Source organism: Pelobates fuscus, chromosome 10, assembly GCF_036172605.1.
Source record: "Pelobates fuscus isolate aPelFus1 chromosome 10, aPelFus1.pri, whole genome shotgun sequence".
Taxonomy (NCBI): Eukaryota; Metazoa; Chordata; class Amphibia; order Anura; family Pelobatidae; genus Pelobates; species Pelobates fuscus.
In genome coordinates this window covers 107,632,743-107,660,362 of record NC_086326.1, presented here as the reverse complement: position 1 = coordinate 107,660,362, position 27,620 = coordinate 107,632,743, and the positions used below count along the sequence as shown (strand labels likewise).

Genomic DNA, 27,620 nt, shown 5'->3' with positions numbered 1-27,620 from the left:
CAATATTTACATGTTTCAGTTTATTGGTATTAATTGAAATGAGGCACATTATCAGCAATAACCTTTCTTGGCAAGAAAAAAAAAGAAGTCACAAAGTGGTCCAATACTTACAGAGTTGGTTGCTTGACCATTTGTAATAATTTATTTTTGAGTGATTACCGCTATGTATTGGTATTGCAAAACCACCATAAAAAAAAATACAAAATAAATCTTACTTGGTTTAATCACGGTGGCCATCCTTTTTGCATGGCAGACAACAAATTTTGGTTATACAGATATTTACTGAAACCTACATTTCTCAGCTCAGGGTGGTCCTATTTCCTTGTATTAGAAACTGATCTCTAGAGTACATTATAAGGTGTACACATGTAGACATTTTAGACACAGAATATAATGCTAAAGTTCCACTTTTATGGTCAATTCATAATGAGAAGAGAAGTTCTAATGTTTTTAAAACATTTTTTTAGAGGGAAGCTAGGTAAGCGTGCGCATGCAGAACATTTCCAATCGAAGACTTTTTTATGGCAGCAGTAATGTGCAATTTTTTTTAAACATTTCCCTTACTTTTGGATTGAATTTCTCTGGTGGGGCACCAGATAGAAACCGGATTTATTAACAGGTATAAATCCTCTATGATAGCATGCTGCTGAGCCTGAGACACTGTTACAGAGTTATGGCTAGTAGAAATCTGGGGGAAAGCCTTTATTCATGCGTTCTGAAAAATTAAAAGATGTAATCTAAGCATTACAAATAATAAACAATTAACAGTATTTTACAGTGATTATGTTTATGAATGACATGCGACAATCTTATGCGTGACAATGAGGTCTTAAACTTTACATTTGACATTGACAACAAACATTACATTAGGGCAGGAAGTCTCTGTATGTCTGTGTGCCAAAACCTGAAAGTCTGGACAAAGATTGTCAGTGTGTTGGCTGTATTCTTGTTAGTTATATGCTAAGAGTTTGTATGCACGTTTCAAGTGATGTGGGAATAGAATTTATCCAAATATGTAAATACAGCGTTTAGTTTGGTGTTTACTAATGAGTTCCCATGAACAATGTTCTCAGAAGACCCTAACCTGCAAAGTTAACTAGTGCCACTGGATGCTCCCACAACATATGATTGGGGAAATGTCATAGCTTCTAATAACACATGTAGCTTAATATTTTAGTTTGTCAATCATAAATACTGTAATGCTTATATCTGTTCATTTCTCAAAATGCATGAATAAACTAGTCTTTCCTCAGATTTCTACTAGCCCTATTTTTGTAACCAGTTGAATCGCAAACTACAGCAGAAAGCTACCATAGAAGACCTATATCTGTGAAAAGTTCATATATTCATCCGAAAATAGGTGCTAAAAAAAAAAAAATTGCACTCGCATCCACATAAAACTAAAATAAGACAAGTCTCAAACATGAAATGTTCTACATGCACATTATACTTACCTAGGTATCTCCTAAAACTAACATTAGGACTGAGATTCAAACACTTCCAGTAGTCCACAAAAGTGAAACTTTCAGCGAAGTTGAGTATTACAATAGGAGTTCAGTTCTAAGTCTAAGGAACAAAAATTTGCAAAATATTTACATATATCATGAAATGTGCTATATAGATCATTTTTTTGTCCAAGAAGCTTAGACTTCCTGAACGGAGACACCGAGGTTTCTGTAACCAAAATTTGTCTTGCGCCATGACACAAAGAAGGCCACCATTGTAAAATCAATCACAATAATAATAAAAAAAAAAATGGTGATTTTACAATAGGAGATAATTACACAAAAAAAAAAAAACACATATTAGGAAAATTAAAAGTTTAAGCAACCTAACTATTTCGGACCACCTGAGAAGGATTAACCCATACCTTAAGTGAAAATAAATAATCAACAGGACATGACTGAAAGATGTTACATGGCAAGATAGATATACAGACTAGGCTTCAAACGTACTAGCACTTCAATCTGTGCTACAAGGATGACTCCATTATCTTTTAATGATGGTAGTAACAGGCTATTTGCAGAGAGTAGACTGCACACCCTCACAGCTGCTATTACTGGTCCTTTTTGCTCTCTGTGACAGCCGTCTCATTCTCTGTATCCGCAGCTGTATCAGCAGTGGTATCATCTCGTTGCTTCTTAATCTTCTTTGCCTTCTGGTAAAGCTCATTCAGATTAAATTCTCGAATAACGTTTTCCTGTGAGAGAAGTCAGAGATGCAGTGCATCATATTGTGAACGAACATAAAAATGGTACAAAATGCATGAAAGCAGAACATTGTGAAGAAAGAAGACTGCATGTTCTAGAGTTCAGAGCAACTATAAAAGAAATATGGGTAAATTATGAGAGCAGAAGTCAGAAAGGAGATTTTTTTATTTTATTTAAAGATGTTTTTGTGGCTTGACAATTTATAATTTAAAATGAGGACAATTATTTCCTTAGTACCTGGGTAAAGCTCCAAGACACAGCACGGCCTTTTTTATCTACTTGAGGCCTCCGCAAAATCTCTTTACCACCTTGAAATAAAATGAGGGTTGGTAACTGCTTGGACAAAGGAGATGTACTGACATTATACCTGCAAGACAAAAAGTTGCCAAAGTATATTAAATTAATTTACAGATGAAAAAAAAAAAAAAATATCACCATATTAATATATAAACAAAACCGTGAAATAAACAAGTATGTTTACGTACATGCTTTAACCCCTTAAGACCGCAGGACGTACTATGCCGTCCTTATTTTGGTGGCTCTAAAAGCCGCAGGACGGCATAGTACGTCCTGCGATCTTATGTACTTACCCGGTCGCCGGCGATCGCGGTATGGGGGACTTACCTGGGAGCCCAGGGAGTCCCCCTGCGTCCTCTTCAGCCGCTCAGGGCCATGTGATCGCGAGGTCCTTGCGAGGACCCCGCGATCACATGGACGGCATAGCCGTCCAAGGCATTGCCAGCAGGGGGAGTGCCTGTAATGACAGGTACTCCCCCTGCTGTCTGAAAAAAAAATAAAAAATGTTAAAACAGTGTAAAAATAAATTATATATACTTAGATCATATATATATTTATTATATATATGATCTAAGTATATATATACACACATATACACACATACACATAAATATGCATACACTGTCTACGTGTATTTTAATATTAATATATACATAATTATATATATATATTAATATCAAAATACACGTACAATGATATTGATTAAATATATATATAATTTTCATTATATATATATTTATATATAATAAAAAATAAATATATAAATACGTTAAAAAAAATAATAAAAAAAAAATAAAAAAATAATAAAAAAAAAATAGATAAAAAATATATAAACATGCGTAATTTCGTTCTAACTGTATTTTAAAATTAATATATATATATTGATATCAAAATACATGTAGAACGAAATAATATATATATCTATATACATAAGTATATACGTATATATCACTATGTATATACCTATATATAAATAAAAATAATTAAAAAAAATTATATACATATATACACATATATATATATATACACACACATATATATATAATAATTCTACGCATATATTTATGTAATAATTTTACATAATTAGGTCATTTTATTAATTACAATTTGCAGGACCTGCCTGCCAACCCAGGCCAAAAGTTCAGGGAATTACATTGTCTAGCACTATATTTAACTCTGTAACTTTCCAAGACACCATGAAACCTGTACATGGGGGGTACTGTTTTACTCGGAAGACTTCGCTGAACACAAATATTAGTGTTTCAAAACAGTAAAATATATTACAACGACGATATCGTCAGTGACAGTGACATTTTTTGCATTTTTCACACACAAATGGCACTTACACTGACGATATAATTGTTGTGATACGTTTTACTGTTTTGAAACACTAATATTTGTGTTCAGCGAAGTCTCCTGAGTATAACAGTACCCCTCATGTACAGGTTTTATGGTGTTTTCAAAAGTTACAGAGTCAAATATAAGGTTTGCGTTTCAGTTTTTTCACATTAAAATTCGCCAGGTTGCCTTTGAGACCGTATGGTAGCCCAGGAATGAAAATTATCCCCATGATGGCATACCATTTGCAATAGTAGACAACCCAGGGTATTGCAAATAGGGTATGTTCAGTTTTTTTTAGTAGCCACTTAGTCACAAACACTGGCCAAAATTTGCGTTCAAATTAGTTTTTTGCATTTTCAAATATTAACACTAACTTTGGCCAGTGTTTGTGACCAAGTGGCTACTAAAAAAGACTGGACATACTCAATTTGCAATACCTTGGGTTGTCTACTTTTGCAAATGGTATGCCATCATGGGGGTAATTCTTATTTCTGGGCTACCATATGGTCTCAAAGGCAACGTAACCAATCTGGCGAATTTCAATGTAAAAAAACTGAAATATGTAACACGCTATATTTGACCCTGTAACTTCCCAAAACACCATAAAACCTGTACACAGGGGGTACTGTTTTACACGCGAGACATCGCTGAATACAAATATGTGTATTGTATTGCAGTAAAAGCAAACAGTATTATGACATTCACAGTTAGAATGTCACGTAGAACTAAAAAAATTAAAAAAATTCTTATTTTCTCCCATTTTTAAAATATTTTTTTCATATTAAATTATGTTCCATACCTAAATATTTGATGTTAAACGAAAGCCCCGTTTCCCCTGAATAAAATGATATATAATAATGGGGGGTGCATTTAATATGAAAGAGGTGAATTATGGTTGGACAGACATATAGCGCAAATGCCAGGTTTTGTTTACGTTTTTTTGGATCACAACTTGTACATTTGGCTGCGGTCTTAAGGGGTTAAGGATGTTACCCTCTTGTTTTTACAGATAAAGGATGCTCTGAGTCACTTACAGTTATCAAATAAGCTCTAAATGTGTAAAGGAAAATTCAAGAGAAATCCATTCTGGACAAATGGGCAATTGGTAAGTAACATTTGACAGATACTTCATCAAATTTAACAGCATACAAAACAGTTTAAACTGCTTCTGAATGGATCCAGATGAACACTAAAAAAGATGCCACCAAATCAGCCTGAAAAGCTCAGAAAGAGTCCTAAACAATAAGATTACCGTATTTTTCGCTCCATAAGACACACCTCACCATAAGACGCACCTAGTTTTTAGAGGAAGAAACCCAGAAAAAAAATATTCTGAACAAACTGTCCCAAAATGTTTCTTACTATGGGACAGTTTGTACAGAATATTTTTTTTCTCCCCTGTCCCATAGTCTTCATCCCCCCCCCCTCCCCATAGACTTCATCCCCCCCCCTCCCCATAGACTTCATCCCCCCCCCTCCCCATAGACTTCACCCCCCCCCCTCCCCATAGACTTCACCCCCCCCCTCCCCATAGACTTCACCCCCCCCCCTCCCCATAGACTTCACCCCCCCCCCTCCCCATAGACTTCACCCCCCCCCCTCCCCATAGACTTCACCCCCCCCCTCCCCATAGACTTCACCCCCCCCCCCCTCCCCATAGACTTCACCCCCCCCCCCTCCCCATAGACTTCACCCCCCCCCCCTCCCCATAGACTTCACCCCCCCCCCTCCCCATAGACTTCACCCCCCCCCCTCCCCATAGACTTCACCCCCCCCCCTCCCCATAGACTTCACCCCCCCCCTCCCCATAGACTTCACCCCCCCCCTCCCCATAGACTTCACCCCCCCCCTCCCCATAGACTTCACCCCCCCCCTCCCCATAGACTTCACCCCCCCCCTCCCCATAGACTTCACCCCCCCCCTCCCCATAGACTTCACCCCCCCCCTCCCCATAGACTTCACCCCCCCCCCCTCCCCATAGACTTCACCCCCCCCCCTCCCCATAGACTTCACCCCCCCCCTCCCCATAGACTTCACCCCCCCCCCTCCCCATAGACTTCACCCCCCCCCTCCCCATAGACTTCACCCCCCCCCCTCCCCATAGACTTCACCCCCCCCCCTCCCCATAGACTTCACCCCCCCCCCTCCCCATAGACTTCACCCCCCTCCCTCCCCATAGACTTCACCCCCCCCCCCTCCCTCCCCATAGACTTCACCCCCCCCCTCCCCATAGACTTCACCCCCCCCCTCCCCATAGACTTCACCCCCCCCCTCCCCATAGACTTCACCCCCCCCCTCCCCATAGACTTCACCCCCCCCCCCTCCCTCCCCATAGACTTCACCCCCCCCCCTCCCTCCCCATAGACTTCATCCCCCCCTCCCTCCCCATAGACTTCATCCCCCCCTCCCTCCCCATAGACTTCATCCCCCCCTCCCTCCCCATAGACTTCATCCCCCCCTCCCTCCCCATAGACTTCATCCCCCCCCTCCCTCCCCATAGACTTCATCCCCCCCCTCCCTCCCCATAGACTTCATCCCCCCCCCCCCCTCCCTCCCCATAGACTTTATCCCCCCCCCCCCTCCCTCCCCATAGACTTTATCCCCCCCCTCCCCATAGACTTTATCCCCCCCCTCCCCATAGACTTTATCCCCCCATAGACTTTATCCCCCCCCCCCCACTAGATAAATCTGCCTTCATAACAAGCCTCCAGATGTGCCCAGATATTGATATTACAACTATGCAAATGTCATATTGTATTGACGGTGTAAGATAATTTCAATTTTAGTCAGTGGTCACACCAAAAAGCAGTAATCCATTGGTTTTTTTTTGTGTTTTTTTTTTTTTAACAATTACTGATATTTGTTTTGATTTTTAGCCCTTTCACTACTTTACAATGCATTAAATATTTGGTATCTCCTTAATATACCATTAGATTTAGACTATTCCTTTAATATACCATAACCCCATCAACCATTTACTACACATTTTCAAAGTTAATAAAATATTAAATAAGTTTTTATTACAAATGAAAATGCATTAGCATTCTTCTCTCCCATACTGTCCCCCTCCCCTTGTCCCATAATTACTTACCTGTCTTGTAGTGTTGTCCGGCAGCACAGGGCGCACCGCGGTAGTGGAACTTCAATTTCATGTTCCGGTTTCTGGCGGGACTGAAAGGAAGTGCGCACTCAGCTTGTGCACACTTCCTTTCAGTCCCGCCGGAAACCGGAACATGAAATTCAAGTTCCACTACCGCGGTGCGCCCTGTGCTGCTGGCCAACGCTGCAAGACAGGTAAGTAAAGCTTCATATTCGCTCCATAAGACGCACAGACATTTCCCCTCACTTTTGAGGGGAAAAAAAGTGCGTCTTATGGAGCGAAAAATACGGTAATTATTGAATGATACTATAGCTATACTCTAAATATACCAGTCTTAAAGGACAAAAGGGGCTTTAATTTGACAGGGAGTATACATGTATAAATTATCATTTACACAATAAAATGTTAAAAGTCACATTATTTTACTTATGCACACCTACCTACCTATTCTTATATTCTGAAGCTAAATCCAGTCCAGCTTATGACGGATTAAATGGTACTTTACCACTAAAATACGGTTCACATTCGGTCAACATTTGCTCATTTAATGTTCAGTTACTTTTGAGCATTCGGTCCAACTGATCCTTGGTATATTTGAGTAAGGACACGACACTGCCCAAATATAAAAAAATACTGCTTAGTAGACATGCATTTTTACTGCAGGTATATCCAAGCACAAATTAAAAAAAAAAAACTACAATTCTTTTGTCTGCTGTCTTTGCAAGCCTTCCCATTCTTCTCCGGAGCATACCTTCTGTGCCTGACAACCACAGACTTTTCAATGCAGCACAATGAGAAGTGTTTCCAAGGCAGGTGTTCTGATCTATTGCTTGCCTCAGACCAGGAAGTAACAGGACCTGTTTGCTTGAAAGCCAAGGGTGTAACAATGTCAAGTTTTTAAAGTGCCAGCCTCTATTGAAATCTGCACTTTTTGTAAAATTAAAAAGGGGACACTACAGATAAAAAGCGATGTGGAGGCAACACCAAGCGTTACTACAGACCACCCACAACCTGAGGCCTAGCTAGATAATGAGTATGGTTATAAAAACAAAAAAAACTGCAAACTAGGGATTAGGGTGCGGACAGACAGAACGGCACGGGGATGTAGGGAGCAGATTGCCTGCGTGCAACCCTTATGTACCGATGTGCGATATTCTGTATTGGTATATGTGTTTTGCAGATGCCTGCTACTTATTGTGTCATGTATGATTGTCTTTCCACCTGATTGCTCACTCACAATTAAAGAATTACAAAAAAAAGGGGGGGGGGGGGGGAACGACACTTCACACAACACATATTTCAGCAAGTTAAAGAGCTTTAGGGGTCCAGAGAATCCATTTAAGCTTAGTGTAAAGTAAGGGTTAATGCCATTTTAGGGTTCTGGACTGTGTAGTGTTTAGGTTAGGGTAGGTGTATGGCTAGTATTAGTGTAAGCATAAGGTTAGGATTGGTAAAAGTTTAGAATTAACCACCAAAATGAATTTAGATCCTAGACATATGAGGCATTTAATAATCAGGATGGATACATTAATTTACTTTGAGTTTTGACATTTTATTAAGTGTTCTTGCATAGCAAGACCACTTACGGTTATCTCACATATATATTATTATTATTATTAAGTGTTCTTGCATAGCAAGACCACTTACTGTTATCTCACATATATATTAAGTGTTCTTGCATAGCAAGACCACTTACTGTTATCTCACATATATATTATTATTATTCTTATTATAGCCAAATTTGCCACCCTAACTCCTCCCACAGTTTTTACACTACATAGACAAAAATATACCAAAACGTGCAGATTGTTCCCGATCGGATTGCTATTACTTTGTGGAACGTTTCGCCGAATGGTTCACGGAATATCGTCGTTCTTGTGGCGAAATTTGTCCCATAGGAATGAATGGCAAAGCTAGAGTGGGAGCTGGCAAAAGCTGAAAAATCAGGACATGATTTCTAAACTGCCACCACTCCCTCATTTTCAGGCCCACCTACACAAATCATATATAAAAACGTTCAGCTATCCCTGCTGCCACTAGAAATGTCCACGGCTAAGCCATAGTCCTGATAGTTTTCACAATATGACCATTTGTTTGCAACTCACGCCTTCCATTGACATTCATTGAAACTCCACTCTGCAAAGCTCACATTTGAAGGGCAATTTCTAAACTGCGACTGTGCCTTCATTGTTGAAGCATTGTGAGGTTGTTACAGAAACGAAGAAAAGGAAGAATAATATATCAGTGATTTTACATACATATGCAATAGTCATTAACATTGATATACATTCTCAGGTGTGTCTGCTTCATTTTATTTTTGTTAGGGTATCGCTGTGTCTGGAAAGTTAGGCACAAGTGGTTGTGGTAATGAAGTACTAGGCATAGAATTTCTACATAACAGAGTATTTGAACTGGCACAGTGTGTCATATAACGCAGAACTAGGGCTTCATGTGGGGACTGCTTTTTACTACGCTGCACGACCCGTTGAATTACAACAACTTGGAAAGATGCTGCCACTGAAGCTTATTCTAAAGATTTTTGTTTTTTCTCCTTTGCATGTGTGTGTAATCAGCTCATAGAGCAAGGATTAGACATTACAGGAGTTAAGAGCATAGTCCCTCTTGTCTAAACAAGGGGCAAGACGTAAGCTATTATGCACATCTGTGTATTTGGACATGTATATAAGCACACTTTTATAGTAGCTTGACATTTGTGGGAGCATGCACAATTTCAAGGTTTGGAGGGTGAGTTGCAGGTTATAACGCTTAAATAAGCAAAAACATGAATATAGATTGATCTAAGCTTGTCATCCTTCAGGCTTGGTCTAAGCAGGCTACACTTACTCTTAGAAGCTACTGTAGTCTGGAGTTGCAGTGTGTTAGCGTTATTACATCGATATTAAATAAGCAGTGCTAAAGCGTTATTAATACTTGGTAAAACAGCTCCCAAGTATATCATGTCAGGCGTAGTCGATAAAACAGAATATGAGTTTAGACAATATGGATTTTAAAGAAAAACATAAGGGAAGAAAACAAACATAAGAGAGAGTACCACTGGTGAAAAGGAACTGAAGAGCATATATAGCCCTAGTCCATGTGGCTGACAGGCTGCAGAGTCAGTTCAGCCTATACCCGACAGGTAATGTCCCAATAGCCAGGGAGAGTGACTTGCGCTTCCATGCTTCAGAGGGGGTTGTAGGGCAAGGCCATTCACCGGGGTCGATGTCACCTCTGTTACCTCATTTGTGGTAGCTGGCTTACTCGTCGACAGTGACCACTCGCTTGGCGCCCGCAGCTGGTGTGATGTATGTCGCTTTACGTGCCGCCATGTTGGGGCCTTCTTCATTGCCATAGGCTGCTGCTGCAAAGTTGTAATCCGCCCGGGAGCGAAGCGTTTTGTCAGCTGTTGTGGGGCCTTTTGTTGTGGCTTTTGTGGCTTTGGGCTGAGTTCTCTGTTGGCTTTCTGCCCAGGTGAGCTGCGTGCGTGTGGTTTGGATGCTGGGTGGGCTGTTGTGCCCCACGTGGCTTCATGCACCCCTTCTCCCGCTCGCCTTCGTCCGCTTCTCCATCCCTCAGCCACCTCTGCTGCACGTGTGTCTAATTGCACCCAGAATCGGGCGAAGATCTCATCGAGGTGTAGCAGCATGCGATCAATTGCGGCGCACCCGTCTAGCGTGGCCTGCCTCGTGTCGCTTGCAGAGGGTATTCTCGCCATTTTGAGGAGGATTGCCTTGTATCAGTTTCTCGCTGTCTCCGTTATCCGCTTTCCACAAGGTAAGTGCCTGTGCTCGATGCGGACCGGGATGACCCCCACCGGTCCCGGGGGGGGGGAGGTGAGAAGGGTTCACAGGGTGCCCACCTTCTGCTTGAGGTCCCAGAGAGCGTCCGCCTCTCCTGGACTCAGCTCTTTGTAGGCCGCAGACTTTGTTTGGTCGATCCACTTATCGTAGAGATTCGGGAGCGGTACCGTCTGGTGCAGCAGCCTCTCCCGGGTTCAATTAGTAGAAGCTGCGGTCTGATAGTGTCTATTTCTGGGTGAAACACCCCGTTTTACGTCCCTAGACGTGGGAGCTCGTGCTAAACACGTCTGGGCTGCTTGGCTGCCAGGCTCCGCCCCCCCTGTGCCTTCATTGTTAATATCTCAGAGACATACTATACATCAAAATGTAGGTCTGGGTCTTGTGATTCTCACAATATAAAGCTCTTCACTGTAGGATTTATAGTTTTTAAAATACGACCGTTTGAAGATGGCAACCGCCAAAATACTCTGACCTGTGCAAGGCTGCAGCAGCAAGTGATGTCATAGACAAAGCCTTTTACACCTGCTAATTTTTTATAACTGTATGTTTTAACCCCTTAAGACCGGAGGGCGTACTATTACGTCCTTTTAAAAGCGGCTCTAAACGCCGCAGGGCGTAATAGTACGCCCTCCGGTTTTTAGTAACTTACCCGGTCGCCGGCGGTCCCACGCCGGCGATCGCGGTTGGGGGGACTCCCAGGGAGCCCCCCCGCGGCACAACTTCCTCCTCCGGTCCCTCCCGGTCATGTGAGAGTGAGGTCCTTGCGAGGACCTCACAATCACATGGCCGGTATAGCTGGCTTCTGTATTGCCAGCAGGGGGACTAACTGTAATGACAGTTGGTCCCCCTGCTGGCTGAAAATCAAATAAAAATAATGTTAAAAGTGTAAAAAAAAAAATGTTATACTTAGATCATATATATATATATATATATTATATATATATGATCTAAGTATATATATACACATATACATACACACACATACACCGTCTAGGTGTATTTTAATATTAATATATATATTTATATATATATTAATATCAAATTACACGTAGACTGATACTGATTAAATATATATATAATTATTGTTATATATATATATATATATATTTATAAATAATATAAAAAAAAATATGTAAATACGTAAAAAAATAAAATAAAAAAATAATTAAAAATAAAATATTAAAAAATATATAGATGTGTTTTATTTCGTTCTAACTGTATTGTGATATTAATATATATATATATTTATATCAAAATACACGTAGAACGAAATAATATATATATCTATATACATAAATATATACGTATATATATCACTATATGTATACCTATATATAAATAAAAATATTAAAAAAAATATATATATATACGTATATATACACATATGTATATATATATATATACATATATTAATTCTACACATATATTTATGTAATAATTTTACATAATTAGTTATCCTAATTAATTACAATTAGCGGGACCTGCCTGACCACCCATGCCGAAAGTATAGGGAATTTAATTTGCTAGCACTATATTTAACCCTATAACTTTCCAAGACACCATAAAACCTGTACATGGGGGGTACTGTTTTACTCGGGAGACTTCGCTGAACACAAATATTAGTGTTTCAAAGCAGTAAAATGTATTACAACCATGATATCGCCAGTAAAAGTGACGTTTTTTGCATTTTTCACGCACAAACAGCACTTACAGGGACGATATTATTGCTGCAATACTTTTTACTGTTTTGAAACACAAATATGTGTTCAGCGAAGTCTCCTGAGTACAACAGTACTCCTCATGTACAGGTTTTATGGTGTTTTCAAAAATTACAGCGTCAAATATAAGGCTTGTGTTTACTTTTTTTCACATTAAAATTCGCCAGATTGCTTACGTTGCCTTTATGACCCTATGGTAGCCCAAGAATGAAAATTACCCCTATGATGGCATACCATTTGCAATAGTAGACAACCAAAGGTATTGCAAATGGGGTATGTCCAGTCTTTTTTAGTAGCCACTTAGTCACAAACACTGGCCAAAATTGGCGTTTTTTGCATTTTTCACACACAAACAAATACGAACGCTAACTTTGGCCAGTGTTTGTGACCAAATGGCTACTAAAAAAGACTGGACATCGCTTATTTGCAATACCTTGGGTCATCTACTATTGCAAATGGCCTGCCATTATGGGTGTAAATTTATTTCCTGGGCTACTATACAGTCTCAAAGGCAACGTAACCAATCTGGCGAATTTCAATTTCAAATGTAACACGCTATATTTGACCCTGTAACTTCCCAAAACACCATAAAACCTGTACATAGGGGGTACTGTTTTACACGTGAGACTTTGCTGAATACAAATATGTGTATTTTATTGCAGTAAAAGCAAACAGTATTGTGACAGTTAAAATGTCATGTAGAACGAAAAAAATCAAAAAAAAATCTTATTTTCTCCCATTTTTTTCATATTAAATTATGTTTCATAGCTAAATATTTGACATTAAATGAAAGCCCTGTTTCCCCTGAATAAAATGATATATAATAAGGGGGGGTGCATTTAATATGAAAGAGGTGAATTACGGTTGGACAGACATATAGCGCAAATGACAGGTTTTGTTTACGTTTTGTTTCGTTCACAACTTGTACATTTGGCTGCGGTGTTAAGGGGTTAATGTAACTGTGAAGCACTTTGCGCAACAACATTGCAATTAAATGTGCTATATAAATAAATAATAACAGTTACTCCGCCCACTCCAGTTGTAGACTACTGGTGGAGGCAAGAACACTTCACAATTTCCCCAGAAATTGTAGCTTTTCTAGTTATTAAGTGTTCTTGCATAGCAAGACCACTTACTGTTATCTCACATATATATTATTATTATTATAGCCAAATTTGCCACCCTAACTACTCCCACAGTTTTTACACTACATAGACAAAAATTTACCAAAACGTGCAGATTGATCCCGATCGGATTGCTATTACTTTGTGGAATGTTTCGCCGAATGGTTCTCGGAATATCGTCGTTCTTGTGGCGAAATTTGTCCCATAGGAATGAATGGCAAAGCTAGAGTGGGAGCTGGCAAAAGCTGAAAAATCAGGACATGATTTCTAAACTGCCACCACTCCCTCATTTTCAGGCCCACCTACACAAATCTTATATCAAAACGTTCAGCTATCCCTGCTGCCACTAAAAATGTTTACAGCTAAGCCATAGTCCTGATCGTTTTCACAATATGACTATTTGTTTGCAACTCACGCCGTCCATTTACATTCATTGAAACTCCACTCTGCAAAGCTCACATTTGAAGGGCAATTTCTAAACTGCGACTGTGCCTTCATTGTTAATATCTCAGAGACATACTATACATCAAAATGTAGGTCTGGGTCTTGTGATTCTCACAATATAAAGCTCTTCACTGTAGGATTTATAGTTTTTACAATACGACCGTTTGAAGATGGCAACCGCAAAAATATTCTGAACTGTGCCAGGCTGCAGCAGCAAGTGATGTCATAGACAGGGCCTTTTGCACCTGCTAATGTTTTTATAACTGTATGTTTTAATGTAACTGTGAAGCACTTTGGGCAACAACGTTGCAATTAAATGTGCTATATAAATAAATAATAACAGTTACTCCGCCCACTCCAGTTGTAGACTACTGGTGGAGGCGAGAACACTTCACACAATTTCCCCAGACATTGTAGCTTTACTAGTTAATACTTACTTTTGCATTAGATATACATATAGGATAGGGATAAGCAACCTTGGGCACTCCAGATGTTGTGGACTAATCTCAAATGCTCATACAGTCATAATGCTGGTAAAGCACCCCGGGAGATGCAGTCTGCAACATCTGGAGTGCCAAAGGTTGCCTACCCCTGATATAGGGTAAAAGAAAGCAATATATGTCCTTTAAAAACAAAATATAATATGTATGAGAAACGTAAAGAGTAACCATTAAATTACAGTGGAACAAACATATTGCACGCATTTTTATTTTTTGATTCGATGTTTTGATTCAGACATTGGAGAAGTGCCTCAATCATTAGCGGATTGAAGTGCATTTCATAAATCTGATATATGCTACTCCTGTATAAATTGTGTACATCTACATCTTATGAGTACAACGATACCCACAACGTATATGCCTTTGCCCCTATCCTGCGAAACTACAGAAATAGCCCACTTCAGCTTTTAGAGTTATAATTTTAAGAGATGGGTGTCACGACTATTAATGTGGTCCAGCAGGCAGAAACTATGTAAACATATACATAGGCAAGAAAAGGAAAATAAAAGGACAGAGCGTAAACCGGACCTTAGAATGGCCGGATTAATACGCTAGAGACAGAGAACGGTCAAAGGGAAAGCCGAGGTCAAGGAAGCCAGAAAATACACAATACCGTTTACACAAGCCAAGTCAGGGAAACCAGAACTCCGAATAAGCAGGGAAAAGCCAAGATCAGGATACCAGGAAATCAGATTCACAATGATAAAGCACTCTCAGGAAACCAGGAACAGGAAACCTGGAGACTGGGAATCCCAGGGATGGATTACAGGAATGAACCCAGAAATCCCAGCAATAAAGAAAACCAGACAGACTAGAAAACCAGAAAAAACAAGAGAAAGGATTGTAAAAAGAGTACTGGATACCAGAAGCCAAAGCCAGACATCTCCACAGAACATGGCATGATGTGACATAACTCCCCTCTTAAGGAGTGACAAGCAGCTCTCAGGCAGAGACCAGGAAAGAAGCGAGGATCCAGCAACTAAGTCCTCAAGACTTGCCGGAGGCAAGGATTCCCTGACACAGCAGGAAAGTAGTTTGCGGCTCACAATGCCATTCCAAACTACTTTACTTCCTTTGGGAAGGTCTCCTGCAAAGGAACCACCAGCCAGGACCGAGATCCACTCCAGAATAGGAGCACTGCCACAAAACAGTAACCAAGCATCACAAGAGAACACCTGAAGCGACCACCGTACAGCTTAGCAGATCAACCTCCTCCACGACAAAAATAAGGAAGCCATCTCCAGCAGACTGGTCCAGATACAGGAACTCTTGCATGCTGAAAAACCAACAGGAACTAGAACAAGAAACCAGGAACCAAGCATCTCAAGAGAACACCTGAAGCGACCACCGTACAGCTTTGCAGATCGACCTCCTCCACGACAAAAATAAGGAAGCCATCTCCAGCAGACTGGTCCAGATACAGGATCTCTTGCATGCCGAATAACCAACAGGAACTAGAACAAGGAACCAAGCATCACAAGAGAACACCTAAAGCGACCATCGTACCGCTTAGCAGATCGACTTCCTCCATGACAAAAAATAAGGAAGCCATCTCCAACAGACTGGTCCAGATACAGGATCTCTTGCATGCCGAATAACCAACAGGAACTAGAACAAGGAACCAAGCATCACAAGAGAACACCTAAAGCGACCACCGTACCGCTTAGCAGATCGACTTCCTCCATGACAAAAAATAAGGAAGCCATCTCCAACAGACTGGTCCAGATAAGGATCTCTTGCATGCTGACCAGACAGGAACAAAAGCAGGACAGGAAAGCTGCAAAGTCCACTTCACGAACTCCAAGTGCCTACGGCCATCGGTCACGGGTGGCAGTACGGAAACCGGACCCCTGAGTGCCTGATGAGAAGTTGGAGTCTTCAGCGTGGAAGTGGATTTATCAGGGCCTGGTGCAGGGTAACCGCACGCCCCCTGGTGTTGAGCACCAGCGTTTGTGCAGCCACAAACCATAACCCTGATGCAGCTTATGCGGATCCCAGGAACTAGGAGCTAGATATGCAGACCTCCCAGGAACTGGATAGGGGGGCTCTGCAGCAGACATGTATCCAGTACAGAAACAAGGCAAGACTAGAATAGACACCAAACAAGAAAACAAGACAAAACAAGTAGAACCCAGAACCAGAGATGGATAGGAAGCTAAACCCAGAGCATGAACACAATACATAAGGGGACATTAACTAAACAGGGCAGGACAGGATTGTACATGGACTGGGATTACAAAATAAAACAAGACAAGATATAATAGACAAAACAAGAGGAGACATAACTAAGCACTATACATGAAAAGTATGGCGATTTAGTTACATTATATGATCATACATTGCATAAGCCTGCCACAACGCCAATATTCGGCAGGTCCTACACTGCCTAATGTTCGCTAAAAGAACCATACTAAACCACAATAATACTTACCTGCAAGAAAGGGCAGAGACTTGAAACATTGCTGCAGGTCCAGACAGAAACAAAAGGAAAATGGAAAACAAACGGGTGTGGCAACATAAAACAAACATTTAAAGGAAACCTGGAGACTGGGAATCCCTGGGATGGATTACAGGAATGAACCCAGAAATCCCAGCAATAAAGAAAACCAGACAGACTAGAAAACCAGAAAAACTAAGCAAGGATTGTAAAAATAGTACTGGATACCAGAAGCCAAAGCCAGACATCTCCAGAGAACACGGCATGATGTGACAATGGGTTTGATGGGTCTATATTTCGTATTGTGGCACTATTGCAGTTTGACTGATCAAATTACCCCACAATGGCCTACCAGTTTTGAAAGACACTTCAAAGTATCTACTGCTGCCATTATTTTCACCAGTTTATGCCAAACTTTGTTGTAGACATTTTTCCCCCTACAAACTTGGAGCCAGCCATTTACAGGCTCTTGAGGTGTGCAGAAATGTTTGGTAGATATCAATTTTAAGGTTTTTATAGCAAACAATATTTTTTTTTATACCAGCATTATTTTGCTCTTCTTTTTTGTATTTCATATGACACCAACTTCTGGAAGTATGTTATCATAATCATCATTAAAGATGGTATTACTGCCACCTTAAAGGACCACTCTAGTGCCAGGAAAGCATACTCGTTTTCCTGGCACTAGAGTGCCCTGAGGGTGCACCCACCCTCAGGGACCCCCTCCCGCCCGGCTCTGGAAAGGGGTAAAAACGTACCTTTTTCCAGCGCTGGGCGGAGAGCTCTCCTCCTCCTCCTCTCCGTTCCTCCCCGTCGGCTGAATGCGCACGCGCGGCACGAGCTGAGCGCATTCAGCCGGTCACATAGGAAAGCATTCATAATGCTTTCCTATGGACGCTTGCGTGCTCTCACTGTGATTCACTTAAGCGCCTCTAGCGGCTGTCAGTGAGACAGCCACTAGAGGATTAGGGGGAAGGCTTAACTAATTGATAAACATAGCAGTTTCTCTGAAACTGCTATGTTTATAAAACAATTAGTTAACCCTAGCTGGACCTGGCACCCAGACCACTTCATTAAGCTGAAGTGGTCTGGGTGCCTAGAGTGGTCCTTTAAGGGCACAGAAATGTACACATTTGGAGCCTTTCTCTCTTTAAAATGCTCTTAAAATTTGAGTTTTTTTTGTTTGTTTTTTTTATTCACTCACTTTGATACCAATTTATACCTGTCACAGAATTTTTTTCTTTTTCTTATTCATTCATTCATATTTATGCATATACATATATGCTGCACTGGTACAATCATTATGGGGTAAGTGCTATCTAAAGAAACCATTAGCGCTGCACTCGCACTTTGTGTGTTTTGCTAGGGAACATCACCTAAAACACGGAGTTCGATTTCTTTGTATTGGCGATTTTTTGTGTGTGATCTAACGGATTACAGGAGTATTATAGCTGCTGTTATTTACAAAAATGTAATATCCACATTAAGCGCCAACTAGCACACCTATTTGTATTCTTTTTGAAAACGTTGATTCTTATATTTATGTATTGTTTTGCATTTGGACAGTGGCGTGTCCCTTTAAAGTAGATACCACATCTCAAACTGCATATTTTGAACCTTTTTCCTTTAACTAATTTCCTCACTAGTTTGTACCAATAGTAATAGTGGTAATAAGCCTTTTTAATTTTGCTTTATATTTTGTAATCCTTATGTGTCATATTTCACTATAACAATTTGTAACTCAGCTATGATTTATACCCCTATAACTCTAGGTATACCTTTGCCAGCTGGGAAAGTGTGAATGATGAAGAGGCAAATTTGAGACACTTATTTCATATTTTAAAAAGTTTGAATTTTGATGCTGGGCCTATGTCTAATATTAGCAGCTCATAATTATACTGAAAACAGCTCATCAATTAAAATTATGTACAAGGGTACAATAATTGCAAAAGTAGATATCCCAGGATATGTAACTTTTACTCCAACCTCCATGACCATTTCTGCTTTTAGAAGTGGTCTTTGAACAAACAATCCAAATGTGCAGTGTTTCTGTTTATATGCTGCCTATACACAGAAATCTGATTTTGTGCTTGGGTGTAGTTACACCCAGGCACATGAGACTTTGTCTGCCCTGAACTCTGTTCGAGATTGACAAATATGAGTTCTGTGCAAAATAAAGTCCGTTGTCAGCACGCACTGTGCACTGATACCCTCTAGGAGTCATGTGCTCACAGAGCAATTAAAATGGTCCAATAGGTAAATTTTCCCCTCTCTCCCTAAAGATAGCTTTCCTCGATAGATTATATGTCTCTACACCATTTTAGCCTCTCTACCCTTGTCCGCCTCACCCTTCCTCCTTCCTTAATAGTAAGATGATCCATCTCTAAACTCATCTCACCGCACATGAACGCTCAACACTGTGCACATGCGAGGTGTAGCATGTACTGCTTCTGATAGAAAAGCATTTGATAGGACACCGAACCGAAAACAGTTGATGTGGAGTGACGCGGCAGAAGGCGTGTAAAGGATCTGGGAGAACTTGGTCAGGCGTTAAATGCAAGGTAAATTTTAAGCTTCTTTTACAGGTTTTTTACGAGAAGGAGGGAAAAAAATGGGAGGAAATAAGACAAAAGTGGTTTTAGACATTTTAAAATTAAAATAGAAAAATAAAAAAAAATAAAAATGGTTGGAGTAACCATTTAAATCATTATTCAGCACTTACAGCAAATTGTAGTGGCAATATTTTTTCTTGTTTTACGCAGACTTTTTTTACACTCGGAATTACAGTCTGGTGATATATTGATCAATTTGGCTTCTTTAGAATCACCATTAGCATTGTGACTGCCCAGGTTTTTTTTTTTTTTTTTTAGTTCAGGTACACTGGTGGGATAAAATGTATTTATTTTTTTGCTATGAAAGAATTTAGATTTTGTGCAAGAATTTGTCCGCGTCAATGTTTCTATTTGCCCTAGGAATCAGGCAAATCATCTTTGATACATTTAGCTGCATCGAACTCTGAGGCACTTTGTCACCATTGAGTAAGCTGTCAGAATCTTAAACCTTTTCAGCCACGACATTCCTCAGCATTTTTTACCTTTTAACCAGATATATCAACAGATTAAATGGATTACTCACACAATTGCTAAAATTATTCCCTAAATTCTAATCTCCTACTTTTAGTCCTGTGTATGATGGAAGTTGAAACAATTTCCAATGCAAAGGCAAGACTAAAAGGGGCAGTCAGGACAGTAAAAACTGGTTTCAGTTCTAATGACATTCTGGTTACACACCCTGCATTTTTTTTTTCTTGTTGTTGGGGGTTGGAGGAATATGAAAACAAATGTGAGCTGCCCCAAGTCTTGCACTTTCATGAGCAACACATGGAGCCTGGTGGTGACGCTCGCTCAGTCAGCAGCCCTGAAATTAGCCATGGGTCTTATGTTAAAAATGTACAGCCCACTTCAGCATTTGCCTTTTTGTACAAATGGAATGCATTGTGGGTTTCTATTTGTATTAAGTAAATACCCACTTTCTTGTACCATGCACTTGTTCCACCTCCCCCCCCCCCCCCCCAATTTATTTTATTTATGACAGGCGATATAAAATACATCAGTGATAGGAATTCCATATAGATATGCACAGTCAATAATGATGCAGTGTGTGAAATCTATTTTAAACTCTTGCATATGAGAACAGTCCCAGACTTGCAGGCTTCATTAAACAATAGTCAATTCTGTACGGATTTTCCCAATGGTGATGGAACCCTGCTACGTAGTATGCTGCCACACCTTATACCACATATCGTATCATGCAGGTATATAATTTTTTTTAAAATGTTGTTATAATGTTAAATCATAGTTGTGTAAACTCCTCACCTGGTACTAAGGTCAGGATACCTTCCTATATCAACTTTTCCAAATTTCAATCCAGCACAGTTATATCTGAAACAAAATAAATAAAAAATGATGAGTGACAACAGAAGTGAAAACATAAAGGTAACACCCCCCCCCCAGATTTGTTCTGAAAATGTGAAAAATGAACAAAAATGTCCTCCTTGCAATTGATGGACTCAATGTCAGAGGGAGTGGGCAATTGGTCTGCCCGCCTCCCCACCACTCAAACTACCAATTGTATAATAGGAAAATTGTAAAAAATAAATGTACGTGTATATAACTATATATATATATATATATATATATATTTCTTTCAAAGATGAAAGTCGTCCATGTGATGAGTAAGCTACAGTTTTAGGATCTTTAAAAGGGAAGTAATTTCCTTTTATTATTTGACCTCCTTTATTAAGGTTTTTTTTCAAAGCATTATCTGTTGACACATTTAAAGATACTGGGACACATTCTTGCCTATTATATCTCTTATCTGTGCTCTATCCCACATTCTAGCAATATGGATGGAGCAGATGGGCTGTGTGGGACCAGTGGCCATGCCCATCGATTTTTGTTACTTGCTTCAACTTTTTTTTTTTTTAAATCTTAATGATTGATGCTGTTTTATCAACTGCGAAAAGATGAGCAAACTATTCTGGGAAACCTTGTGAGCTCAAAGTTTGAACAGGAATGGCAGTTCAGTGCAATAACTACATATCTATCTCACTGGCTACCCATTAACAAAAGACCATAGCACTCACACTCACTTCAGAGATAACTCTGCATATATAGGGGCAAATGATTGACATTCTGATGACCAGTTGGCAAAGTATTCTACAATCCATGATACACGTCCATCAGACTGCATCTCTTCCTTTGAAAGAAGAAAAAAAAAATGCACATTTTTAAAAACAAGCACCAATTCATGAAGTATTGCTCAAAATAAACAACATTATTCTCAAAGGACAGATAGTGTGCAAAATACATTTACCTCTATGGTTTTGTCGCTAAAATATTTGATATGTTCAGGTCCCATATAGAGAGGAGGCTTGCACGTCATTAGAAACACTAAAAGGAAAAGAGAAAGCATAAGAGCATATACCGGTAGGTTGTATGCCCAGTCTGATTTCTGTCATGATAAAAGTTACGAAATTCTCATTTTTTGCTACATTGAAATGAGACTTGTTTATTTTGGGAAAGAGAACATAAATTAACTTTTACGTATGTGAATATAACTCAATCACGAGGCCTAAAGGCTATGTCAACGTAAAATATTAACCTTAAAGGAACACTATTGTGTTAGGAATATAAAACTGTATTTCAAACTCTATAGAATGCGTCTGTCCCTACTTTTTTAGGTGCCACCCCACTGCCCTTCACCCCTTTTTTTCCCCGTTCATCTTAAACCCAGCTTTAAAGTCCCCCTGCATTGTCTGTGTCTCCTCCTTCAGTGACATCACACAAATGGAGGATCCAATACACATGCGCAACTCAGCAGTGAGACCGGAGGGGCATGATTATACACTAAAACTGCTATATTAAGCTAAAGTTGTTTTGGTGCTTAAAGTATCCTTTTAAACATGGGTTCAGGTGTATGAAGACATGTTCATGCAGACATTGGGGAATCAGAAATGTAAGGCTAGGGAAGTACAAAACAGGTTTAAAAAAGTGTAAATAGTCATGACAAGTTCACTTTAACGTACAACAGCTCCTAAAGCAGTAAATATAAAATTAAAGCATAAAGATAAATTATATTTAATTTCTTCAGGAGTCGTTATGAATTTACTAATTTCCTCTATAGTGTTCAAGTGTCGACATGCTTGAAGGTGTTATGCTACTAACATCCACCCTCCAGTCCTGCCCTTCTGTAATGTGGGGATACTCCCATAACAAAGCAATCGCTGAAACTCTGGCTCCATTGCAAGGGCATCAGAAAAGAGTGACATTCATTCAGTTTCTACATTCCCCCAGCAATTGTGAGACATGCTTGTCAGAGAAATAGCAAGGCTACAGAGAGCAAGATAACCACCTATAGAGGTATTTACTGTTCTAACTTGTCACTCAATCCTCGGCATAGAGGTCTACACTAAGAACTGATTGACAGATGTGCGAGAAACCGATTTTTTTAAGGTGCAAGTGCGCACGCAGATGTAGATATATATATATATATATATATATATACACACACATACACACACACACACACACACATGCTGATGATTTGCATTAACAATGAAAGAGCTGTCCATGAGTGGTTCATTGGCATTGCATCTTTTCCTAAGTTGTGTTTCAAGCTGTTGTATACAGCAAACACAAAAGGAATCCATGTTTAAAATGGAATAACGCAAAAATGGGATTCTTTGTTGAACTAATTTGCAAATGCCCACCCTGAACTCTTTGCGATAGTAACATCCCTGCAGATTTGTGATTTCTGTGGGAAAAACAAGTCTTATGGCTTGTCTGGTGTGCAGATTTTTGTTTAATATATATACACACACACACACACACACACGATACCAGTAGAGAGCACTCAGGAGTCTTTCAAGGTAAATTTCATCTGTTGCTTTATTGAGCAATTACAAATTCACACAACGTTCCAGTCGACGTTTCGGTCTGTAAAAGTATTTTACAGACTGAAACGTTGTGTGAATTTGTAATTGCTCAATAAAGCAACAGATGAAATTTACCTTGAAAGACTCCTGAGTGCTCTCTACTAGTATCGTATACAATTTGGTTGGAGACAGCACCGGAGCATTAAAAGACCGGGAGCATTGAGTGCTGGGACATATATATATATATATATATATAAAATAAACAAACAACACTGCATAAAGTTTTAGTTTTTTTAAATTAAAATTGGGTTACTCTTGTCCAGCCCTCTGTGACACTTAACAGAACAGGTGAACATATAAGGGGTTAATACTGTATAAATCTTACGTTCTAAAATCTATTTTAGATTTTGTAGGAAAGTTTAATTTTCTCAGTAGAGCCTGCCCTTTAGTTGAGTTAGTGCTGCTAAGACACTCAGACACCAGTAGTGTAATTCAACTAAACCTGATGTTATGTTTTATGCTCCACTTGTGTTTCTAATAATAAAATATACATTGATCTTCCCTACACTTTTCTGGTGTTTGGTGAGAGATACATAAAAGCTACCAAACACTCGCTCAAGTAACTGGCCGAGGGTTGAGGAATAAGAAAAAAAAAAAATTGTCAAAACTCCTGAAGGTTTTTTAATGGAGCCTTATTGTACAGGGAGAAGGGACAAAAGCTGTAGATCAGTCTACCCTATACTTTAGGCCTAAATGGCAGAAGTGAAAATATAATAGAGGTGGAGAGAATATATCCTATTCAGCTATTTCAGCCCACCTGTGCAACTTCCATCTAATTTTCTAGTGTGTAAAGTGATTAAACCTAGCTAAGTCAGATATGAGACATTAGATCTCTCTTTGCAGGAAATGTGTTGTACACGTGCAGGGAAGGTGTGCCTAGGGCTGCATAAACAAAGTGATTTAACTCCTGAGCAGCTAGACTATACAGTTGGTTTGGTGCTTATAGTGTCCCTTTAAAACTGCAAGCTTGAAATTTTAAGCATTTTATGAATCAAATACAAGATGGGGATTGCACATCCTTCTAAAATAGACCAATCTGGGTGCAACCTCGAAACAGTACTTCAAAGAAATTGCCTATGCACTCAAAGCATTTATTTTTAGCAAACTATATTAGATATAGCAATGTTTCTGATCTGCAATTGAGGCTTTATCAAGCTTAATAAAGGCTCAATTGCAGTGCTGAAATGTTGCTCTATCTAATAAAGTCTGCTCTCGAAAACCACTTGGAGTGCACAGGCGTTCCCTTTGAAGCATTATATGAATGACACTGTAAAAGTGCTGCACTCGTATAAGATAAAGCATTAGTGTGTTGTTTATAATGACAATACTTTCCTGACCACTTTTTTTAAGTTAATTACCTATAAATACATAACACATTGGGAGTGTGAGGTGGAATTTAACAAGACAAAACCTGTGATATTTTCGGTGCAAAGTGCCAAATGTTAAGAGACATTCTGTTTGTTTCCAAGGGGATTACACATTATTTAGCATGTTTGTATTATACCATTTTGACAGTGAATCAACAAGTAATTCTGTCTAGGGGGAAAACCAAACATCTTGCATTCTGCATCACAGAAAGGTCAACTTGGGCATACTGCCAACCACTACACAGGGAATGTTCATGGTTTCTTACCTAGACAGAGTGTTACATACAAGAGTCCCATACGCAGGTCCAGGCGGAAGAAGAGGATAGTGTTGGCAACTTTACTGAACATGAAGATATTTCCTATGTGCTGTTCAATGGTGACTGTGCGAATGAAAGTAGAGTATATAAAAAAAAATTAGCTACTGACATTTCTTTTAACAAATGCACTCATTTAGTTTAAGAAAATCAACATGCAAGCGTAATGGTTAAATATGCATTACACTAAGACTACAGTGATACTCACTGCAGCGTCTGTTTTTCATCATGACAATAGCACTGAGGAACATTAAGATCTCCACCTCCCTCTGAAATACAAAGAAGTCAAACATTGTAGAAATGTGGCAAGTAAAAGAGATGACTGCATTAGTGTGAACGAAGCAAACAATGTTGCTTCTCAATGAATGAAATCAACTGTACACTGAGGAAAAGTGTAACCATGTTTACATCTTTTATAAATAAGTAAATAATACAATTACACACACATGATGTTTGTTGTGCCGCACATGTGCACATGTACGTATTGAGCTCGCCCCTCCCACTATACAGTTAAAGGACCACTATAATGCCAGGAAAACACTCATTTTCCTGGCACTATAGGGTCTCTAGGTTCCCCCCACCCTTAGGGTCCCCCTCTCGCCGGGCTCTAGGGTGAGGAAGGGCTTAAACACATACCTTTTCTCCACCGCCGGGCTCCCTCGCGCGCAGCCAGTCCATAGTAAAACATTCTCAATGCTTTCCTATGGACGCTAGCGTCTTCTCACTGTGAAAATCACAGTGAGAAGCGCGGAAGTGCCTCTAGCGGCGGTCAATGAGACAGCCACTAGAGGCTGGATTAACCCATACATAAACATAGCAGTTTCTCTGAAACTGCTATGTTTACAGCAGAAAGGGTTAATCCTAGATGGACCTGGCACCCAGACCACTTCATTAAGCTGAAGTGGTCTGGGTGCCTATAGTGGTCCTTTAACTGGGCAGTCTAAATTGTCATCTCTTTCAACCAGGGTCCTCATCAACGTAACGTTTCTGTAACATTTTTAAATTGTCTTATTGTCAAAGTTCCTGCTTTATAATATTGTAAAGTGCTGTTTAATAACTTAGTGCTATATAAATGCTGATAATAATAATAATACGGCTATAAGATTATAGAGAGGTTCTATGCAAATGCTGATGATAAAAGTATGGCTATCAGTTTCTAAAAGATCCCATGCATTCTATATAAATACTAATAAAAATAGTATGGCCATAAGTTTATAGAGAGATTCTACACATTCTGTATAAATGCTGATGATAATAGTATGACTATCAGTTTATAGAGAGGTCCTATGCTTTCTATATAAACACTGATGATAATAATAGGATGGCTATATGTTTATAGAGAGGTCTATGCTTTCTATATAAACACTGATGATAATAATAGTATAGCTATAGGTTTATAGAGAGGTCTATGGTTTCTATATAAACACTGGTGATAATAGTAGTATGGCTATAGGTTTACAGAGAGGTCTATGCTTTCTATATAAACACTGGTGATAATAGTATGGCAGTTTTGTAGAGAGATTCTACGCATTCTATATAAATGCTGATGATAATAGCATGGCTATCAGGTTTATAAAAAGCTACTATGCATTCTATATAAATGCTTATGACATTAGTATGGCTATAAGTTTATAGAGAGATCCTATGCCTTCTTTATAAATGCTGATGATAATAATAGTATGGCTATAGGTTTGTAGAGAGATCCTATGCTTTAGTTATAAATGCTGGTGATAATAGTATGACTATAGGTTTGTAGAGAGTATAGGAGTTATGATGGGTGGTAACTACTCCGGGGGAATTAATATTTATCCCATATACTCCTGGTGGATCACAGTTGATTATGGGATCGGAATGTGGGATAAGTATCTTCCTACCTATGGTGGCAATGGCCAGTAGCAGCTAGCAGACCCACTAAATAACCAACTTAACAGGTTTATCTTCATTTTATTTAGGATTTTTTTTAATTCTCTAATAAACGAGGGTCAATCGTTTCCCTTTAACCCCTTAAGGACCAAACTTCTGCAATAAAAGGGAATCATGACATGTCGCGTGTCCTTAAGGGGTTAATACAATCAGGGCCTGTGAGCCCAATGGCTTGCTGGAGGTTTAGTCACAGACTGTCCTCTAAAGGCAGGCATGCCCTCACCCAGTCAAAGTCACAGGGGTTCCCATCCTCTCGCTGTGTCGGCAGGTGTTCGCAGACCGGGGGGACCTTCCGAATTAGGATGAATGAGGCGGACAGCAGGGCGGAGAGTAGGTAATAGGGCTGTGACACCCAGCGCCATAGTCCGGGAGCCGAATACAAAATAGCGAGGATCGGAGTGAGCACTGCCATGTCTCCACACACACACCGTGCACCCAAACACCACCACCGCAGCAAACCAATGGCAAAGGCACAGAGGCAACAGCCAATCGCAGAACGCAACCCTAGTATTCCTCCAGCCAATCACAAACTACGATACTGAGGGGGTA

General features: G+C 39.7%; 1 protein-coding gene across 1 annotated transcript; it reads right to left on the bottom strand.

Moving 5' to 3' along the window:
• Nucleotides 1-27,556, bottom strand: TMX2 (thioredoxin related transmembrane protein 2). The gene is made up of 8 exons (XM_063434823.1): nt 27,295-27,556; nt 25,357-25,417; nt 25,101-25,214; nt 21,847-21,923; nt 21,623-21,729; nt 20,847-20,912; nt 2,448-2,577; nt 1-2,200 (listed from the first exon to the last, which is right to left on the bottom strand). The coding sequence occupies exons 1-8, from the start codon at nt 27,481-27,483 to the stop codon at nt 2,057-2,059; spliced, it is 888 nt and encodes a 295-aa protein (XP_063290893.1). The 5' UTR covers nt 27,484-27,556; the 3' UTR covers nt 1-2,056.
• Nucleotides 27,557-27,620: the final 64 nt, after the last annotated feature.